This window comes from Hydra vulgaris, chromosome 07 (genome assembly GCF_038396675.1).
Source record: "Hydra vulgaris chromosome 07, alternate assembly HydraT2T_AEP".
In the NCBI taxonomy this organism is placed as follows: domain Eukaryota; kingdom Metazoa; phylum Cnidaria; class Hydrozoa; order Anthoathecata; family Hydridae; genus Hydra; species Hydra vulgaris.
In genome coordinates this window covers 22,121,179-22,141,354 of record NC_088926.1, presented here as the reverse complement: position 1 = coordinate 22,141,354, position 20,176 = coordinate 22,121,179, and the positions used below count along the sequence as shown (strand labels likewise).

The following is a 20,176-nucleotide window of genomic DNA, read 5'->3' as shown; positions in this document are numbered from 1 at the left end:
GCTTAGACTCTTCTACTCCTTTTGGTCCGGACAACATACCCGTTATAGTCTTGCAGAAGTGTTCTTCAGAGCTATCATCTATACTTTCAAAACTATTTAGCAAGTGCTTATCAAAGTCTTGTTTTCCAGCGTCATGGTAAGCGGGATCTATTATCCTTATCAGGTAACATCTTTAAGATTATTATTATATGAATCCTTCCTTACCAATCATAGTATAAAAGTTGTTCTCGATGGAATGCACTCTTCTTCATTTCAAGTAAATTCAGGGGTTCTTCAAGGTTATATCCCTGGCCATATGCTTTTTTTAATTTACATTAACGATCTCCCAAAACCTCTCACATTAAAGATGACATTTCTAGTCAAAAAATCCTATAGGATCCTATAAGAATTCGGAACTAAAAGAAAAACTAAAGGTTTGATGCAAATTTATCGAAATTTTCATGATGATAAAAGTTTTGGTAAATGATTATATTAAAGCGCATAAGTTAAAAAATATTTATAGTTGTCAAAGTTTGGTCATACTTTTTGTTCCAAATTCCTATAGGCTCCTATATTACCTTTTGACTAGGGATTATTTGTGATGATGATACTACTATCTTTTTTTTTATATAAGAAGCCAACACTGTCTGATTGCTTGGAGAGGGGGATTTGAGCTTGAAAAGATCTCACTTCCGCTACAGCATGAGGCTCTCAAAGGCTGAAGAAACCTTAACTCAGATAAAACTCAATTTTTTTCAGCTAATTGTTATTTTAACAATCTAGATCTTTCTATATTTATGAACGGTAATGTACTCGATGAGTTATTTACCTTTTGTCTTCGTAGATTTACTCTTCCTTCCGACCTTTCTTAGAAACCATACATCAAAGCCATTTCAAAATTAGCATCTGGAAAGGTTGCATCTCTTTATTGTGCATGCCAATTTCTTACTCCGGATTCTATTCTTTATCTTTATAAATATCCAATCCGTTCTTGTTTGGAATACTGTTGTCATATCTGGAGGGGATCTTCAACGTGGTGCAAAAATGCGTTGTAAAATAGTTGAGCCTGTTCTTGCAGTCAACCTGTAACTATTGTCACATCGTCGTGATGTTGTTTCTCTTTCTCTTTTCTATAAATACTATAATGGGCGCTGCTCTAAAGAAAGAGAGTCTCTTGTGTCATCTACTTAATTTATTCTTGTGTTACTCATCATTTAAATAAGTCTCATCCTTTTACTTCGACTGGTCCAAAGTGCTCTAAAAATTCTTATTTGTCTAATTTATTTCCTCGAACATCAGTTCTTTGGAATTCGCTCCCTTTATCTTGTTTTCCTGGTTCATTTAATCTGTAATCTTTAAATCGTCTGTTAATCTTTATCTTCCTTTATTTGTTAGGGCAAATCACTATCTAGATACCATAGCTTTGTCGATATCGATATTACTACAATATATCGTCAGCTACATATCGTATACAATATGTAGCTAGTTACAAAGCTATAGCTTTATAACTAGCTACAGTATAACATAAAATCTGTTGGTTGTCTACGGCTTCTTATTGCAGTTTTGTAATTAGCAACATTATTAAGATATATCGATAGCTACAAACTGTACGTGTATAGCTATCTACATATCAATATGACAATATGTAAAATATGTGGCAATACACACCCTTCCAACAAAGATGTATATCGCAAAAAAAACCTGAAATTAAAAGAAAAAATAACAAAAAAGGGGTTAGAGATTACTACATCTATCTATCAGACAACATATGTAGAGTAGTCCAAGATTATCTGTACACTTTTGTCCAAGATCATCTGTATTTATTTTTTTATTCCAGCAACATCTGTTTAATAGCATCTGGAATTTCAATGACCCCTAACAACATCTTAAGGAAGATGTAACTACATCTGATAATTTTGCACAAAGTCCAATAACATCTGGAAGAATTCTCTCCAGATGTTACTACATCTGAAAAAAATCTTATATGTAACTACATCTGGTTAAAATAATGGATTTATATTTAATATTTTTTTGCAGATGTAACTACATCTGAATAAAAAACCATATAAGTAACTACATCTGGTTAAAATAACGCATAAATATAATTTAATAACTTTATAAAATCCTGTAGCTATTTTTAATATAATTTAAAAGATGTAACTACATCTGCAGAATTTACAGATGTAATTGTATAAATGTAATTATTCCTAACATAATTAAAAAGATGTAACTACATCTGTAAAATCTGCCAATGTAATTGCACAGATGTTATTATACTTAGATAATTGAAAAGATTTAGTTACATCTGTAGTAATCATATACTTTTTACGCAGATGTTATCATACATCAACGAAATTTCAGATGTTGTTGGACTGATGTAGTTACATCTCATTATATTTACAAATGTTGTTGGACATTTGTTATTAGACATAGCAAAAACTGATGTTGTTACCCTGACCCCAGAAAAGGTAATATCTAAAAAAACTGCCGGTCAAAAAAAAAACAGAGTGACCACCCCAAGCTGTCACGATAAACAACAAAGTTGTTGAAAATTTTCAACCAGTCCAAAAACAAAATCTCCAAAATGTTTATTAATTGAACCAGACTACGAAGTTGTAAATAGAAAAAATAAAAAGGAAAATATTATTACCGAAAATTATTAACAAAAATCAAAGCGATTTTAAAGAGGATATTTTAAACAACTTAAAAATAAAAACTGAAAAAAACAATCACAAAAGACGTTAGTCATGTAACTATTATTTTAACTCATTTAACTATTATTTTCAAATTATTTCTAAGTTTTACGAGACTAAAAGACATTTGTAAATCGGGGTATTTTTATATTATTTTTAATTTTTTAATTTTACGTTAACCTTCTTGTATTATTATGAGATGGGTGTCAGCAAGGCAACTTGCGGATGACAAAATAAACTACTAGTTGGTTTTGGAGGCCGTCTGCGACTCGAGAAAGCAAATAAGGTAATATTTTGTAATAATAAAGTAAAATATATAGCGTATGTATAGTAGTATATATATAAGTATAATATATAGCATATATATAAGTATAGCATACAGTGTATATATATAAGTATAGTATATAATTTATATATATATATAAGTATAGTGTATAGCATATGCATAAGTAGTATGTACCATATAGCATATAAGTAATATATAGCATATAGTATATAGCATATATATAGTTAAAGTATATAGCATATTATATATGCTATATATATAAGCATATTATATAGCATATATATAAGTATATTACATATTTATAGTATATAGCAGGGACGTGGTGGCCCAGTACGAGGGTACGAGGACTTGTACTGGGTTCTGATTCTGGCTCAGGAAACTTGGCCCCCAATCCTCAAAGAGAAAATTTTATTTTAGCTTTACAAGTTTTTATCAGGGCATTTTTTACAACATTTTATTTAACATGTTTCACGTCGGTTTGTTTGTATGTTTGTTTGTTAAACACTAGGTCACGTCGGTTTGTTTGTATGTTTGTTTGTTAAACACAAGGTCTGCAATAAAAGAAATACGCTAAACTTTAGTTTAGCGTAAATAAAAGAAATCGTTAAGATAAGTAATTAAAACAAACAATAAACAACAAACTTTGTTCAGCGTAAATAAATAAAATTGCTGTCGAATAATAATAACAAAAAACGATGTTTATCTGATTTTGATAGATTTTAGACGGCTAAAGGTAAGTAATTAAAAATGATAATTAATGCTTTTAAAGTAAATAAGTAAAAAAATATTATCTTATCAACGTAGAAATAAAAAGAAGAAAGCTAAATATAAAAAAGAAAGCTGGACACTGAAGTTGATCGATTAGCTTGTCTTGCTCTAGAAAGAGAACGGATATTTCTAATTATACACAAAACAAGCTAATTCATACTATGATACAGATGATCAAGAAGGATATTTCAAAATATGTAAATAATTCAGTTTTCTTTTCACTATCTGCTGATGGCACCACTGATATTACACTCTGTAAACAAACTTCTATTGTATTACGTTATGTTACGCTTGCTGCAAAAGAGGCCGTTGTAAAGAAACATCTGATTTCAATGGTTGAAACTGAAACTACTGGTGAAGGAATAAGCGAGATAATCAAAGATGAAGTCAAATCAAATAGCGTAGATATTCAAAAGAGTGTAGGCATGTCTTTTGATGGTGCGAACAACATGAAAGGAATAAACTAAGGAGTTGCAACACATTTAAAGCAGTGTTCTCCCATGGCAATAAATATATATTGTGTATCTCTTGGAACAAATCTGGTTATGAAAGCTTGTGCAAAATCTTCAATTGTTTCTGTTAACTTTTTTGGAACAGAAAACAAGTTTGGTGATGTGCAGAAATTAAAGACTTTTCTATACGGAAACTCAAGCAAACAAAATAGTATATTTGAGAAGTGCAAATCTCTTCTTGGGGATGTGAATCAGTCTCTTGAACTGGCAGCTACCCACAGTGTTCGTTGCAGTGCTCTACGAAATGTTACAGACCGACTGCTGACACTATACCCTGAGGTAATCGTTTGCCTTGAATTTTCAATGACATGGAATTTAAAACAAATATTCGAAGTGAAGCATAAGGTCTTTTATCCCGATTTCAGTCATATTAAACAATTGTGACTTTATGTCTCTTCAAAGAAATTCTTACTATCTTAGGTCCCCTAAAAAAAATTCTTCAAGGAGAAACACTTGATTTTTCCATTGCTATAATGTTTTTCGGTGTATCACTAAAAAAGCTTCAAGTACTAAAGAACAGTGCTGGCCAAAATGCTATTTTATCTGGTTTTAAAACTGCAACTGAAGCTCAGCTTGAACAGCAAACATTTGTTGAGAAAAGGACTTGCAGAAAGAAACGACTGGACTCCGATGAAACAGAAGATGAGCGGCTTACTCAGGCTAAAGATCAGTGGCTTGCAGAAGTGTTTTATATGTAGTGGATTCAACAACTGCAGTTCTTTTTGACAAATTTTCTTCACAGCGGACATTTTTAGAAAGCATAGACATCTTTTTATTGAAGAATAAGAGCGAAGATATTAGTCATAATTTTCATAACACTAGTTCACAAGAAAAAATTTAATCAGTGCTTGAAAAATTGGTATCGGTTTAAATGAATTCACTACTGAAATGGTTGATTTTGTGGAGGTCTACAAAAAGCTGCTGAGAAGGATAACGAAACTTTGCCTTCTTTCTTCACCATTTACAATTTTATGCTGAAGACTATGCTAGAAGCTGTATTCCCCTCTGTTGCAGTTCTATACAAGATATTCAGTACAATTTTAACAAATTCAGCAAAGTGTGAGAGAGTTTCCAGCTAACTGAAACTTGTCAAAACTCGTCTAGCAAATCGGTTGACATCAGACCATGTTGGGGATCGTGTTCTTTTGTCAGTGAAACATGACAAAAGATGGAATTTAACGCATTCCAACATAATAAAAACTATGCTGATACAAATGAGCTACGTAATACTTTGTATCTATAAAAAACTTTTTTAGTATAAATATAATTTTCCTTGATTGCTTATTTGTCTCTCGTTAAAAGTACTTCTCCGGGCCCCTCTTCTGGAAATTCGTACCTGCTTTTCAGGTGCCACCACGTCCCTGGTATATAGCATATACAGTGGCGACAAAATAAATATCACAGATTGATGTTCAATATGTAATGATATATTTTCAAGAGATCTGAGTTTTTGAGATCTAAACTTTTTAGCCAAATAAAATATTATTTTTAGAAGATAACATTACTGAGTAAGAAAAGAGAGTAACTTCGTTAAAAAAAAAGTACGATTGTATAAATGATTTAGAAGTACAGAATAAGGGGGCAATTTAAATAGCACACCCTGTACAAAACTATCATTTCATCCTTTTGCTACCAAAATCATGGAGGTTCTTTGTATAAATAGTTTAGAAAACTTTATTATAGGTAAATATTTAGTGGGGTATTAGGGTGCGTCGATTTTTAAGGTAAAATGAACTTTTTATAATTTCGAAAAAAGACTAGTGAAAAAATATAACTTCGCCATTTTTTAAGAAAAGTGATATTTTCAAAAATGAAATCATTTTATTGGTTGATTGGTAAATTTTGATTCTTAATTCACCTATTTTGGTTATTACCAATAATTCGCAAGTTTTCATTTTTTTCTTTGAAAGTAATTAAAACGTCATAAATACGGACCAAAAGGAAAGCTCCGGAAACATTTTGACATAAAAATGTCAAAAAGAACAACGAATGCATTATCTATTAAAATGAGTAATCTTGTAGGAAGTGGAAAAGAACTTTATACATCTGAGCTTCCAACAGCTAGAGATATGCTAAGATATGGTATATTTTTAAGAGAAATTAATAATAAAAATAGGAATATACTGTATATACTAATGGGAACTATACTGTAGAACATTTAGTTACTGATATGTTACCCGCTTTACTTGGCCAATTGTTGAAAGCAAATGCACTTTTTACATATCCTATTATTATTCATGAAAAAACAGTTTTCAAAAAACTTAAGTGTTTATGGAAATCAGCTGTTGATTTTAGTATTAGACGTAATAAAAAAGTTGAATAAGAAAGATTTAGTTTAAAGTTAGACAATCTTGTGGACATCTTATTTTGCAAATGTAAACTAATCCTTTGTACAGAGTACAAATGTGATTCAGAATGTATGCAAAAAATTCATATAAAGTGTAAATGTAAAAGAGATGAAAAAATACCGATTTTAGAGCTTCGGTTCATCCACTATCAGAGGACTAAAATTGGCAGTTTTGGAACTTTCCATATTGGTGGTGCAGATAGGAAAGAATCCAAAAGAATTAAAATAAAACAACAAAAATAAAGAACAATGAAAACAAATAAAGAAGAAAAGGTAACTACTTAAGTAGAAAGCTTGAACAACTACATCACATACTCAAACATATGTATGTGTATATATGTATTATATTATATATATATATATATATATATATATATATATATATATATATATATATATATATATATATATATATATATATATATATATATATATATATATATATATATATATTACTTATTTTAAAGGCAGATGAAACATTCAATCAAATAGAAAATATTGATTGCATGCACAAGAATGAATCCTTATCTCTTTTATTGCCACATATTGAGCAAGTAAGTTTAAAACTTTTAGTTGTATGCAATTTTAGTTTAAATACAGATTAAAAATATAAACAATTTATTTAATTTTTCAGGATTATGAGTATAATGAAAATGTTCAAGCAATTTGTATAAACAGCTGCTCTTCATCATTTAAAGATGGCAGTGGTCAGAAAACAATCCAAAGTGATAATCAAACTCAATGTAAATTTTCTCTGAATCAAACATGTTCAGTTTATAATACCATGAGTATTGAAAATATTGCTCTAGCCAGTATGAGACACCAAACAAGTTTAAGAGAAAATAGTTACAGCAACTTTGATAGATGCAAAGATTATAAGCAAGAGTGATTGATATCTTATTATAAATCATAACAACGTAAAACGGGCTCAGGAAAAATTTGCAAAAGAATTGAACAATCAGTTTGAGGTAGACCTAGAAAAAAACCCCGTGTCATGTCTTTTTTTTGACGGGAGAGTAGATGCCACAAAAATGTTTATAGAGGTAAATGAAAGAAGTTTTCCTAGTCTGATTAAAGAAGAACATTACTCTGTTGTAAAAGACCCTGGTGGTGACTATCTTTTTCATTTTGTTCCAGATATGACCAATAATAAAAAGAAAGCTAAAGTTATTGCAGATCACATAATTGACTGGTTAAACAGGAAAAATCAAAATCAAAATCTCATGGCTATTGGAGGAGATAGCACAAATGTCAATACTGGTTGGGTGGGCGGAGTCATGCAATGGGTAGAAAAAAAATTAAATAGAAGATTAGTTTGGATTGTTTGTGATCTACATACTGGTGAATTAGGGTAAAGACATTTAATTGAACATTTAGAAGGTCTAATGCTTTCTCATAATAAATGGTCAGGACCACTTGGGAAAATGCTTGACACAGCAAATGGGATTGAAATCAATACCAGCTTTGTTAAAATAAATTTACGCCCTCCTTTGATTTATCTCAGTCAGAAGATTGTTAAGGATTTAAGCACTGACCAAAGTTATGCTTATCAAATTTGTTAAGCAACAAAGACTGGAGATCTGCCTATCAAGTTAGCAATGCTGGAAATTGGACCAGTCTGTCACAGTAGATGGCTAACAACAGCACTTCGATTTTGCAGAATTTGGGTGTCTAATCATGGCCTTACTGGTACAAATCTAGATAATTTAAAAATAATTGTGAATTTTATTGTTAGTGTTTATATACCTAACTGGTTTAATATAAAAGTTCATTCAAGTTGGGTTGAGGGACCTAGACATGTCTTGTATCAACTTGAGTTACTTAGAACTCAGAGTAACAATGTTTTAGATATCGTTATGCCAACAAATAGACGATCAGCGTAGTATGCACATTCTAAAGCAATTTTACAATCCATGCTTTGCATCAAAAATGCAGAAGAAAGAAAAGAAGCTGTAAACAGAATTCTTACTATACGAAGAATAGGAGATGAGGTAACTCAAGTTGGAGATGGTAGTCTCAGAGTAAGAAGAACACCAGAAATAAACCCTAATGCTAAACAGCTATCAGACCTTATAACATGGAGTTTAAGTGTTACTGAGCCTCCACTTACCTGCCCTCTTACATCTTCCACAATCAAAAAGTTTTTAAACTATCTTATGGAAGTTCCTCACTGGAATTCTCATACGCAGTCAGTTGAAAGATGTGTCAAATTGGTAACTAAAGCTGCAAGCCATGTTTATACAAATGAGAGAAGAGAATCATATATACATGCTTAGCTTGTAGGTAGACATTTAATGTCACGAAATAGAACCAAAAAAGATATAGCAACCCTCGTAAAAACTGTAGAGAAGTAGATAAAGACTTTCAAAAATGTTTAAATAGCTAAAAACTTCGACCTTTATTGCTATTGATACTTTTTCATTTTTTTACTCTTTTTCTACGCCTATGCATGGTGTACGTCGTACACCATGCGAATTGATAAAAAAAGTTATCAGCGCTATTCCATAAACAAACTTAAATATAATGACTAAAGTCTAAAACGACCAAAAATGTGAAATATTGAAATCAAAATTTACCGAGCTAGCACTTATTAGAATTTGGTTTTGAAAGTTTCCCTGTAGTTAACTAATCGTAAACTTACATTTTTTCACTACTCTTTTTTAATATTTGAAAAAAAGAAAAATCGACACACCCTAGCGGGGTATCCTTTTGAGTCAATAACTGCTTGACAACGACCCATTGACGAGATCAATTTTTGGCATCGTTCAGGCGTAATGGCCTCCCAAGCAGCTTTTATTTTGATCTAAAGTTGGTCTAAATTTGTTGCAGTTGACCGGTTTATGTTTCTGTCAACTTCCTCCCACAAATTTTCTATCGGATTTAGGTCTGGTGACTGTGCGGGCCACTCCAATACATTAATCTTCTTAGCGTTAAACCACATTTTAACACTTTTGGCGTCGTGCTTAGGGTCGTTGTCTTGTTGGAATTTCCAAACCAAAGGCCCACACCACACCATGAAAAACTGCCCCAAACTTTCACATTTCCACCACTATGTTTTACAGTCTTAAGAGTATAGCGAGGGCTGAGTTCTTAGTTTTGGGGACGACGAACATATTGTTTTCCGTCGGATCCAAAGCGATTAAACTTAGACTCGGGCAATGGCTGCGTCTTCTCTGGGGATTGTCTTTCGTTCGCGAGACTTGCGTTTTTTGTTGCTTAAGGAACCAGTATCGTTAAATAAATTAATAGCATTGATAACTTTCTTACAAGAACAACCCAATCTATGAGCTATTTCAGAATTGTTCAATCCTAGATCTCGAAATGCCTGTACTTGTTCTCGAAAGACATCTGTTCCATGTTTACCTCATCCCATAGTTGATAGATAATGAACTTTTTTTTTGCCAAGTGAATTACGAGAATATTCTTTAAATACTGAATAGAATGATTATCTTTTTAACTTTTTTTTAAATAAAAAGTATTTACTTTTCATTTTAAAAAAAATTAAAAAGATATGTATATAATTAAATATATAATTAAATTGATTTTTTTAAATAAAAAGTATTTACTTTTTATTTAAAAAAAAATTAAAAAGATAATCATTCTATTCAGTATTTAAAGAATATTCTTGTAATTCACTTGGCAAAAAAAATTTTTTTGCTAAAAATGTGTGCTATTTAAAATGATCGTCAAATAGTAAACACGACCGCTTAAATGCTCAAAACAAACAATTTTGACAGCTATAAATGTCAAATGAGTATTTCCGTTCCAAAAGGTAAACATTTTTGTTGCTATAAAAAATAACAGCAAGGTAGTGGTAGTTCCTCTCCCACAGCCACCCAAAGCAAATACAGGTGAGTATGCATGCATAAACTACCCTTAGAAATAAGAAAACTAAAGTGGGTAATAAATTGCCGACCTTAAACTGTTGCAGGTCAGTATCAGATTACAATTGGTAAACATAAAACCATTTTCACAAATGTTTCACCATAAAAGATAAAAACAAAGTCAGCAAAAAATTGTTTTTTGCTTATTTAGGGTTAGGTACAGTAGTATATTAAAATCATTTATTAATTAAATAAGGAATGTGTTTTTAGATACTAAAGTTAAGCACCTAATGAAGTACTTTGTACAATTATTCCCGAATAAAAATTCTTAGAAAAAAAAAGACTAAAACTGGACATATTTTGTAGAAAAAGCTGTAAGTTTGTATGATCTTTTAAAAACACTTAAATATATATACATATATATACATACATATATATATATATATATATATATATATATATACATATAAATAAACATATATATATATATATATATATATATATATATATATATATATATATATATATATATATATATATATATATATATATATATATATATATATATATATATATATATATATATACATTAATGTATATCGAATTAAGGATTTCTAACATTTTAAGATATGAAAAGATGTAATGTTAAATTTTAGGAAACCTTATATTGAACATAGATTTGAGTTGGTTAAATTTATTTTCAGATAAAAAAAAATCCTTATCATAGCAGACGGTGCAGACGACGCTATTTCTATGCGTGGGAAAAAGATTATTTTACGAAGTTTTTCATTTTTTGACGCTGTAATTGGACTTATCGGAATACACTATGTAATGGACATGGATTATGACGCCCATGTAATGACGGCATACACAATTTACATTATATTTTATTTAAAGATAAAAGCTCAGCAGAAACTTGTTTGAGTCAGATGTAGTCTATGGGAGGTCAAGTTTGATTTCAACGATGAGAGTTGCTCAAATGTATTTTTAATATTCTAATTTCATATCATTCTAATTTCGAAATGTTTCATTTTTTCCATAGAAAAAATACTCTTGTTATATTGTTTTACAGCTCAAGGAAAATATTATTAAAACAAGAAAATAGAATCTTATTTTAAGCAAAAATATCTTTGAAATAAGAAAAAAATTCTTATTAACAAAAAAAAATCTTAAAACAAGAAAAAAAAATATTTATTTGAGAAAAAATATTCTTAAAACAAGAAAAAAAATTCTTATTTTAAGATCATAAATATTTGAAACAAGGAAAAAAATTCTTATTCTGAGCAAAAATATTCTCGAAACAAGAAAAAAAAATCTTTTTTTAAGAATAAAAATTCTTAAAACAAGAAAAAAAAATATTTAAGAAAAAAAATCTTATATTAAGAGAAAAAATTCTTATTTTAAGAAAAAAAATTCTTGAAACGAAAAAAATTATTTTTAAGTGGCGGACAAGTCTTTTTTTTTCTTGATTTAAGACTTTTTTTGCTTAAAACGAGAATTGAGGGTTTTGCTGTGTGACTTATGTATTTGTCCCTATTAATGCTTTTAAATTTATTTAGTAACATTAATTAGTAAAGTGTGCTTAAAAATCGTATTATCTCCTTATTATTTTGTAAAGTTACTCACCTCAGCTTACCACAAACATTTTATATAAACAATAGTTTTTATAAGGTTATTAAAGCCTGGTAAATATTTAGTCATTTATAACAAGAGTTTGGTGATTACTAAACGGATACTGCCTTTATACAGAAAGGAAGATTTAACTTTTATGCAGAACCAGATTGAGGGCCAAAAAATAGTGATAGGAGAACTTGATGGGTGTTTTGGGAAAATTTAGTGTGAGAGCCCAATAAAAGAAGAGTCAGGAAATCTTTTTTGTTCAGGAAGAAACAAAAACGACTGCAAAAATTTTAACTTAAAATGAAGCAAGTTTTAATGATAGTGAGGTTACTGATCAAAGTTTTGATAATAAAGGTTTTGAGATTCCTCAACATAAGAGGAAGAAAACTGATAAATCTCAGGTACTTATTCTCTCTGGGAATATTGAGTAAAAAGTTGATGATGAAAGTATTGATGCCCCTCAACTCTGGTTACAGAATCTCTGAAAATATCATACGGGATGATGCAGCTATTCTTTTTGCAGAGATTACTTAAGAAAAATGGTTAGAAACACTGGAAAACTGATAATTTTACATTTTTTTGGGAAAACCATTAAAAATTTTACAAGTGAAACAGATGAGGGAAAAGACAATCAGTGTGTCTTAGTAAAATGTAACAACGAGACTCACCTGGAATCTCTGGGCCTGGAATATCACCTGTTCTGGGCCTGGAATATCAAACAGAAGAGACACAATTTTCAGCTATTCAGAAGTTGTTGAACTATTTTCAAATTGGTGAGTTCCTTCATGGTCAATGCGTCACCACTCCTGTTTCAAACTTTGTCTTAAAGGAACATGCACAAGGCTTGTAAAGTTTCATGGCTGAAAGTTTCTTAAGAAAGACATAAGTTAACAGGTGAATTTTATATTAGACATTTTTATGATGCTGTGACAATTCATGTTTTGCAGCATGATCATACCCTATCTTTTGTTGCTTATGTTTCTAAGGATTCAGAGTTAATTTATATCTTCTGAGACATAGTATGGAAAAATCCATCTTTATGGAACTTTAACAAATCTTTGGAAAGAACATCCTAGATATCTTGAGTTCCAGAACTTTGTCAAACCTGTTGATGTGGTCAACGATTTATCCGAAGGAGCCGTAAAACTTATTCATGATAATGCGGAGCGGTTAAAAAGAGAGGAGTGCTTGGGAAAAACTAGCAAAAAAGGAATAAGTGCGTACAAGGAGACAGTTACTGTTGTTTCTCCAATATTAACTGTTCCACAACCTGTGTGTGGCTCCGAATCCTCTTACTCCAGCTAGACAATCCCCCAGTGATATCACTAAGTAAAATCCAATTCAAATTTATATGACACTACCAAGATCTATTTCATTTGTAAAAGCAGTGATTAGAAAAATATACTTCTTTATTGCTACACTCTATGTCATTAAAACATCACACTATAGTGATTTTTCAATTTTTGTTCTAACTAGGTAGATCTCTTTTTTGTAAGAAATATAAGAAGTTGTTAGAAACACTTTTTTTTTATTTCTGAATTTATGACGAAAATGAAAATCTTTTGAAAATTTTTTTTATTGCCTAAATACTATTTACTTAAGCACACAATATTCACTAATAATGATTAAATTTAGTTATTAGTTTTTGATATACCTTTGCTTAAAGAGCTGTGAAGAAGTGTTTCAACAAACCCGACTATTGAGGCTAGTTGAAACAGACAGTGGTGTTATTTGGAGCAGAAAATGGTGTTAGTTGAAACAGGCAATGGTGTTAGTTGAAAGTATAAAATACGGCATGATTACTAATAACAAATGAACTTTTACATAATACAAGTAGTAAAGACCCCATATAAATATCGTATGACCCCAAATCTACATGCTTCTACTTGCAAGCTATTCTTGTGTTATACAGATTATTTAGTGTTTTTAGGGCTTTTGTCTCCCATTTTTTCTTTTCTTTTTAATAACTTAGCATAGACATTTTTTAGTGTATTTTGTGCATGTATTTCTAGCACTTTTTTAAAAATTAAACGTTCAAACTGAATCCCTATGTTCCAACTATTAACATCGATATAACCAGTCCATCCTTAAAAAATTTATTTATCTTATCCTTAAAACTTCTATTGGTACTAATTTTCAAAACTTGATATAAAGATGGTCATTAAAAAAAAAAAAAAAGAAACTTTAAATCAGTGGCGCAGATACTTCCAGTCATCCCCAACATTAGAATTTTTTATATACAATTATGACATCTGTGCCACTTATTCGCAATACTGTGTAGTAAAATTCCAACATGACTGACAAAATGGATTTCCCTAATGCTTATGTTCGAAATTTGTTGTATAAAGTTTTAAATATATTGATGAAGATAATTTTAGTTGAGAATAGTAAAAAAGTATTTAATAAACAAATTCCTCTTGCGTTTAAGGTTGGAGAGGGATTAAATCTCATGTTCAAAAAGATTTGATTGAGTATACGATTTAGAAAAAACACTTCACTGAACATATGTTTCAACAAAAATATTGTTTTGATTATGTAGCTAAACAAATCATTGGACTAGTTTTGCTGACTCAACAAAAACAATTGTTTACATTTGCGTAGACATTATATTGATTGCAATAGATTTGTTATGAAAAAATCGAGAATAAAAATTGGACTTTTCCCTTGTCTTTTCTATGACTCCTTGTAACACCCAAGCCACCTTTCTCTCAGGTCGGACGGAAAACTATTGTTCATTTTAGAATTACACGCCCTTGACAAACAATTCACTCCAAAAAGTATGGAAGGATGGAAGACAAAAGTAGGATACTCTTTGAGTATCTTACTTTTGCCTTCCATCCTCAATTCAATTAGTTTTTCAGTTAAAACGTGTCTCATGTTTGATTAATGTTACTTAAAGATGTATCAAGAGTGTGTCTTAAAATTTGTTAAAATGAAATGAGTATATCAACTATCTAAACCCCAAAAAATTAAGTAAAGCTAAAATTAATCAATCAACTTTATATTTGTATGAGAAAAATAGATAAGGAGTTTAATTTTAATTAATTCAACTAAATTAAACTTTTTAAATTGTAAAATTGAAGCCATACCGTTGCAGGAAGCATTAATTGTCTGCTGGTTTAACAGCTTTCTATCAACATTTGCAAAAGCAGCTTTTTTGGTTTGAGGTAATTGAAGTCGCGCTTGCGCATAAGCGTAAAATATTGTAAAATTTCTTCCAACTACTGACACGGGTAATGCTAAAAAAAGTATACCACTGAGGGCACAGATTGCTCCAACCAATTTTCCAAGACCAGATTGCGGAACCTAAAAAATACGAAAGATTTTACTGTAAAGGTGTATATATATATATATATATATATATATATATATATATATATATATATATATATATATATATATATATATATATATATTAATGCATATATGTATATGTATATATGTATTTAAATAAACCAGGTACTATATCTCCATAACCAAGTGTTGTCATAGTAACAATAGCCCACCAGAAGTTTTCAGGGATACTCCTAATATCTTTTTTATCCGCAAATGCCTAAATAAATAAATAGAAAATATTTTTATAACTTAACTTAGTAAATCCGCAAAAAGACAAACTATGTTAAATAGTATTGGTTGAACAAATTGAAGGAAAGGTATGTAAAATAGTATTAGATTTTTCTTCAGTTTCTTTTTTGTTTTTGAATTTGATGTATGATCATTCAGAATAAGGAAAATATATCTAAAAGTAATTACTTTTTACCCTCTTATCAGCCTAATCTGATAGTTTGATTTTTAATCTTTGCAATCTTAAATGAAAAAGAAACATAGCCTTATCGATATCTCTCTCTCTCTTTCTACATTCTTTTAATCTTATATCATCGAGTTTATATTTAATTTCTATTTTTTACTTTTATATTTAATTTTCATTTTTAGAATTTTTTTTATCTTCTTCTCATCCTTCTTTTAATAAGCTCATCGATGTTTTAAAAAAAAATTTTAACTCAATTTTATATTTGATTCTGTTTTTTTTTTTTATTATTTCTTTTTTCGAAACTTATTGCGATTAAAAATGGCGTTTACTTAGTTTGAAACTTAATAATTAGTAATTATTTGGATCACCTTTATATATATATATATATATATATATATATATATATATATATATATATATATATATATATATATATATATATATGTATATATATATATATATATATATATATATATATATATATATATATGTAGTGTGATGCATGTGTATATGTGTATATATGTGTGTGTTTATGTATATGTGTATATTGTGTGTAATATTCTCTATTAAATTATTGGTGTAAATTCTATATTAATTTATATAGTTGCTTTATTCTAATAAATTTATAGTCCATGTTTATATACCATCTATATTATAAGTTTGTGTACTTATATAGTTTTATACTTATATAGTCTTATACTTAAAGTTTACAAATACATATTATTACTTAATAATGTTAGTGTATTACCAAAATCATAAAATTACATTTCTTATTATTAATTTATATTTTATTGATATATTACTTGATTACCCTTTAAAACAAAATATTTCTTAGTTATCTGATCTTATACATTTCAGTTATAACTATAATATAAAGTTTCTCTTTTTAACTTTGTTTAAAATGTTATTATAAAAAGATAGTATATATATATACTATATACATTAGTAATATATTACACATATAAATTGGCTTATTGCTAAAAACAAAATCCATTAAATCCTATGCTTTATCATTTCAATTCTGCTTTATCATTTTAATTTGTTGCTTTATTATTTTGTTTGCATTATCTCTTTATGCTTAGAAACTTCTTACATATTTATATGTAAATTATAAATATTAATTTATAAAATATGGTATTAAAACAATCCATGGACTTTCTTAATTATAGAGAAACTTCTATTGTTTCTAATTATCTCCAAACATTATGGTTTTTCTCACTTCTCCCAACCATTATTCTTCCAACAGGTATAACTTCAAAAATCAAAACTTTCATTGATAATATTTTTATAAACTCCTATTCTCCTGAAACAAACTCTGGCAATCTAACAATTTCTATTTCAGACACATGCCCAGTTTCTCTGTATTCCTGGTATTACTCCCAAAAAAAGAATATAAAAATCTCTAGAACTTTGATAAACAACAACTTTTAAAAACTTTGATACTAACACCTTTTACAAGACATATCTTGTATGAACTGGAAGGTACAAATAAAAGACGAGGATATAAATAAATCAATGATAAGTTTTTTAAATACATTTGAAAAAGTTCTAGATAGACATGCTCCCTACAAAGTTTTAACAAAAAAACAAATTAAATTTCAACCAAAAACGTCATTTATATAGAAATTTGTTAAATCACACAATGTTAATTACAAGAAATATACTCTTTGATAAATTTAAGTTATATAGAAATAAAATAAGCAACTTACTTAAACAATCCAAAAAAATTTATTATATTTCCTTTTTTAACAACAACCTAAACACCATTAAGAGAACTTGGAAAGGAATAAAAGAAACTATTAACATCAGACCTACTATTTTACAATAACTCTTTCACCTCAAAATAAATGACCAAGTCCTCTCTCTCTGATCCAACCACAATTGCTAATATTTTTAACAATTACTTTGCTACTGTCCAAGAGAAACTTATAAACAAAAAAAATATCCCTAAATATGATTTTTGAGTCTTTCTAAAAAATCCTACTAAAAAATTTAGAAATTATTCCTAGTCTGATATTGAAACTTCAAAACAAAAAAATTCTGGGCCCAAACAGTCTTCCCACCTTAATTCTTAAGCTTATTCAAAACATAATCTCAAAGCCACTATCCATAATGATGAACAGCACATTTAGAAATAGAATTTTCCCAGATCTCCTTAAGATAGCTAAAGTAACACCAATACATAAAAAAAAGTTCTCTACTTGATTACTCTAATTATTGCCCTACCTCTCTTCTCTCAAATATAAGCAAACTCTCTGAGAAAGCTATGCACAATACACTCTACAACTTTCTGGAGAAATTCAATCATTAAACAAATGAAACAATCATTAAACAACTGATTCACTAATTGATACTACTGAAAAAATTAGAACAGCTTTAGACAATAAATTGTTTGCTTGTGGTGTTTTTGTTGATCTCCAGAAAGCCTTTGATACAGTTGATTATTCCATTCTAATAAGAAAATTAGAGTACTACGGTATCAGAGGCAAAACGCTGCAATGTTTTTCTTCTTATCTTCAAAATAGAACACAATTTATTTCTATTAATGAGGTGGAGTCTGAACCAATAAAATGGTGTTCCACTAGGCCTTGTATTAGGACCATTGCTTTTCCTTCTCTATATTAATGATCTTAATAACTCTCTGAAGTTTTCTACTGCTTACCACTTCGCTGATGACACCAATCTGATTTTATTGAACAAATCACTTAAAAAGATAAACAAAAATATTAACCATGACTTAGCGAATCTACTCCAGTTACTTCTATCCAATAAATTATCACTTAATTACAAAAAAATTGAAATTTTTTTAAATTAAGTCAAACAAAAATTAAAAAGCACCTGAATTTCAGATTAAGTAGTCAAAAAATAGATCCTGTGAATTTTATCAAGTATCTTGGTATCAAAATTGATTCCAATTTAAGTTTTGCATCCCATCTTTAAGACTTAACACTGAAACTAAGCAGGTCTAACGGTATGTTGGCCAAAATTCGACATTATCTTAATTTTGAAACGCTTTTTAACATATACCATGTTGTTTTTGAGTCTCATCTTAGAATGCTTGTCAAATATGGGGACAAACCCAATCTCTAACATTTAAAAAATTATGTCACCTCCATAATAAAGCCCTAAAAATAACTTATTCTTAGCATCTTAATCTGACCCTAATATCCTCTGCTACATATTAAAGATACTTAAATTAAAAGACCTTATTCAACACTCCAACTGTTTATTTGTTTGGAAACAGCAACATAAAACTTTACCTCCTCCATTTAATGATTTTTTTACTTATAAAAAAAATACTCGTTACCAACTTCGATCAGCTAAAAGCTTCAAATTATCTATACCTAAACATAGAACTGTTTATTATGGCCATGAATCTATCAAATTTTTTTCTCAAATTAATATTATTTTTTATATCACTATTCTATTTCAAACACTCACTACTATTAATATTTTATTGCTATATTTTAATTCTAGATAGACATATAGAAAAGATATATAATATAATAGATATATAAAAAAGATGTATAAAAGTAAATCAATTTTGTCCTTTTTCAAATATTTCAAACTTCTTAACTTAAATATTATTCCAAAAAGTTTTTCGTTTAAGTATTGTACTGTTTACGTTGTTTTTTTTGTTTTGTTTTTTTTAGTTTTTCACTATGGTGTTTACTTAAAATTATTACTAGTACTATATGTAAATATTCCATGAAATGTAAAATCTATTTTTGATTTTATTTGATTTAACACGTATTAGTTAGTAACAGAAAATATCTTTTACCTTTTCAGAGTAATAAAGCAAAGTTGAGAAAATAACCATTGGTAATAAAAAAATAGCGAGAAGTAACATTAGTTCGTTAACACTTGCTTTTAAAGTCTGTGTTATAACTCTCATGCCATTTATATTTTTAACAAATCGATATAAACGAAGCATTCGAAGCAGTTTAAATGCTTGTAAAAACCCGACAGAAGAGCTATTAAATATAAACTCAATATAAAACTGCAGTGTTGTTACAATATCAATATATGTTTGTGCGCTCTTGAAGATTTTTATATAAGAAGGACAGCACGTCAGTCGAACTAACAACTCTATTGTAAAGTAACAGCAGTAAATATAGTCAAGAATTGAAAAAATTCTTTTTTGATCGTTAAAATAAGACATTGTGCTTAAACAAAATGTTAATATGGAAATCATAACAATTGATACTGATATCGCGGCAACTATCTAAAATAAAGAAGAGTACTTATGTAAAATATTTTTGTAAAGTCAAAAAGTTAAAGAAGTATTATTATTATTTTTTTTTTATATATGAAAAAAAATAAAAACATTCAGTAACTTAAAAAAAGATTTTTAATTCAATTAATAAGACAACAAATTAGGTTTCAATAGAGGAGT

The 20,176-nt window shown here is 28.8% G+C and overlaps 1 protein-coding gene across 2 annotated transcripts in view; it reads right to left on the bottom strand.

Moving 5' to 3' along the window:
* Positions 1 to 20,176, bottom strand: part of LOC105847945 (potassium voltage-gated channel subfamily C member 3) — a 54,423-nt gene that overhangs the window by 11,105 nt on the left and 23,142 nt on the right. The window contains exons 3-5 of one of the 2 annotated variants that reach the window (XM_065801359.1): positions 19,562 to 20,005; positions 15,493 to 15,582; positions 15,119 to 15,335 (exon numbers count right to left, since the gene is read on the bottom strand). In XM_065801359.1, coding sequence (XP_065657431.1) covers positions 15,119 to 15,335; positions 15,493 to 15,582; positions 19,562 to 20,005 — 751 coding nt within the window. Of the gene's footprint in view, positions 1 to 15,118; positions 15,336 to 15,485; positions 15,583 to 19,561; positions 20,006 to 20,176 lie in introns of both variants that reach the window. The other variant, XM_065801360.1, reaches the window with a different exon arrangement.